Below are 2,488 nucleotides of genomic sequence, written 5' to 3' on the forward strand. Positions count from 1 at the left end.
TTAAACCTTTCATGAAAATACTATAAAGTTTAATTCTGCAGTGAGACAAACACATCATTTCTCCTGAATACAGTTGTGGTGTTATTCTGGGAAGCTGTACATCCCTCATGGGAAAATGCTGTCAGTAATTCCTTTTGAGTGCCAGAAGTCATCTCTCGGAGCTGCCCTGGGAAAACTGAAGCAGACAAGTCAGAGTGGTAAAGACTTTTCTTTTGAAATCTTGAACATCTGACCTATACTTTCCTATAGCGACATATATGAAATGAAGAAAAACATGTCAAATGACCTTTTGCCTTATATTCAGCAGAATCCAAATCATGCAGTTTTGTGTCTTCCTGGACCACCCAGACTTATAGTGACGTCACACAGACAGCAGAAATCAAGAGCAGAATGTCAACCAAAAATGTAAGAGACTATAAATTATACCAGTTTTTCTTATGGAGTTCTGATTTTACAGTGGGGATGTTCATGCAATGCCAAATTCATGGATTTAATTACCAGGGAAAGCAAGAACTGATTTAAAAAAAAAAAAGTGTACCTTGAATGCAAGAATGAAATACTTGAGTAGCCTCCTGTAAATTCAGTTGTTTTTTTTTCATGGAAGAGTCTGTGCATTCGAGCCATATAAAAGATAAACAAAAATGCCCTTGCTCAGTTAAACCAAACCCTTTAAGACTGTCACGATTAAAGTGAAATGTGAAAATGAATTAAAAGTGTTTATTGCGGCATACATTTAGATCTGCTCACAATGATCAAAGATTTTTTTATGCACATTTTCCCCCAGCATTGAGCATTATAATAGGGCTGGGCGATAAATCGATAACGATAATTACCGAGCGATATAAATTTCCTCAAAAAAACGATAACAAGAGTTCGATAAATGTTCGAGATAATGTTTATGCGGCAAAGGCAGAACGAAAGAGCGCTAGTCCTTTGAAGCGTGCCACTCGGAGCGTTTATCCACTCGGATCAAAGTTCAAACAGCGGTGCGGAGCGAGCTTCACTAGAGCAGATGCGTTCACTCGCTGATGAGTCTCGCTCACGCGACACTGAACAGCGCTGTGAGATCCAGTGTGAAGTGCTTGAATTCAGCGAGGAACACAAATAACTGTTTACAGCCAAATGAAACGGCGCTGACAAACAGCAGAAACACTGTGCGCAACGATACAGTCAGAAGACTTTTTAATCTACAAATCGCCATCATTTACCATGGATTTACTGTTGTAGCACTAACTGCACCATGGTATTGTGTCAGAAATGTGTGTATTCGTGTCAAATTTTTTATATTATTAATGTAGACATGTATTAAATGTATTGAAGGAGTAATGGAATATAGTTACAGTATTTTTTGTGATTAAGCTATAGTGTTTATACATTTATAAATGTATTTAGACTATTTTTTGTTTTGTTTTTCATAAATATCTACACGCCATATTACATTTTTACTATGGTATTGAGGTGCTATATTTGTGGTTTTAACAGTGATTATCATGATCTAAATGTATGCTACTATGGAAGACCAATGGTTAAAAAAAACACCTCAAACAGTCGGAATAATTAAATTTCACCAGATGAGATTTTTACAGATATTACTGATTTTGATAATGAACATAAATCTACATCTGGGCCCATATTCAAAAAACATCTTAAGGCTAAAAGTAGCTCGTAACTCGCCGATTTAGGAGAAAATCTTAAAAATAATGGGAGTGTCAGTCCTAAATTTAGGACTCCTAAATTTTTGATCTAAAAGTATTTCACAAAGCATTTTAGCATTAAAACTAACTCATAAATCTGTGAAATGTTAGTAGTGAAGAGGACACCTAAGTCACTAAGATCAAACCACAAACTATTCCTAAAATGGCTGTTGCCGGCAATCTGCCTCGGAACGTAAACATTTTAGAAATATTTGATGATAATGAGCTTTTATAAAGGTATCACCTTTGGTTCCCAACTCCAAATTTTCCTTTGATTATGTCCTTGTTTTCATTAACCAGTTGGGCAAGAAGTAACAGCTGTGCTTGTGTCTTACTGTCAGCCATGATTATTCTACTGTTTATTAAAAGGCTGTTTATATGCATATTCACTAATTATGAGAAGCATACATGTAAGGGGCTGACAATTAGCTGAACACATACTTGTTTAATTAGTGACACTTAGCCTGCTTTTTAACATCTTTATTTGAATGTGGCAACATTTTTATTTTTAAACCTTTATCTTTACTCTAAAATATTTCTATGAATAAATCTCTGGCAGAGACTATCAGCCAATCACTGTGGGCATAGTTACTAAGCATGCTGACATCATCCATAGCAAAGAGGTCAACCCCGCCCTTACTCTTAGCTTAAGACTTCTCTCTATTCCTTAGTGAAAGTTTGTCTCAGCAGCTTTGTGAATAGGTTTTAAGAGAAAACTCTTAGCTAAAAACCTTTACTGCTATTTATGAGAACTCTTAGTGGTAAGATAAAATGTTTTGTGAATACGGGCCCTG

General features: G+C 35.8%; 1 protein-coding gene across 1 annotated transcript in view; it reads left to right on the top strand.

The window, feature by feature from the left end:
• LOC107660301 (nucleolar protein 11-like) overlaps positions 1–2,488 on the top strand; it is a 54,019-nt gene that overhangs the window by 15,567 nt on the left and 35,964 nt on the right. Inside the window, exons 5-6 of the mRNA XM_016449583.1 lie at positions 74–197; positions 305–405. Of these exons, the coding sequence (XP_016305069.1) occupies positions 74–197; positions 305–405 (225 nt within the window). The remainder of the gene's footprint in view (positions 1–73; positions 198–304; positions 406–2,488) is intronic.

This window comes from Sinocyclocheilus anshuiensis, unplaced genomic scaffold (genome assembly GCF_001515605.1).
Source record: "Sinocyclocheilus anshuiensis isolate Anshui unplaced genomic scaffold, SAMN03320099.WGS_v1.1 scaffold1735, whole genome shotgun sequence".
Taxonomy (NCBI): domain Eukaryota; kingdom Metazoa; phylum Chordata; class Actinopteri; order Cypriniformes; family Cyprinidae; genus Sinocyclocheilus; species Sinocyclocheilus anshuiensis.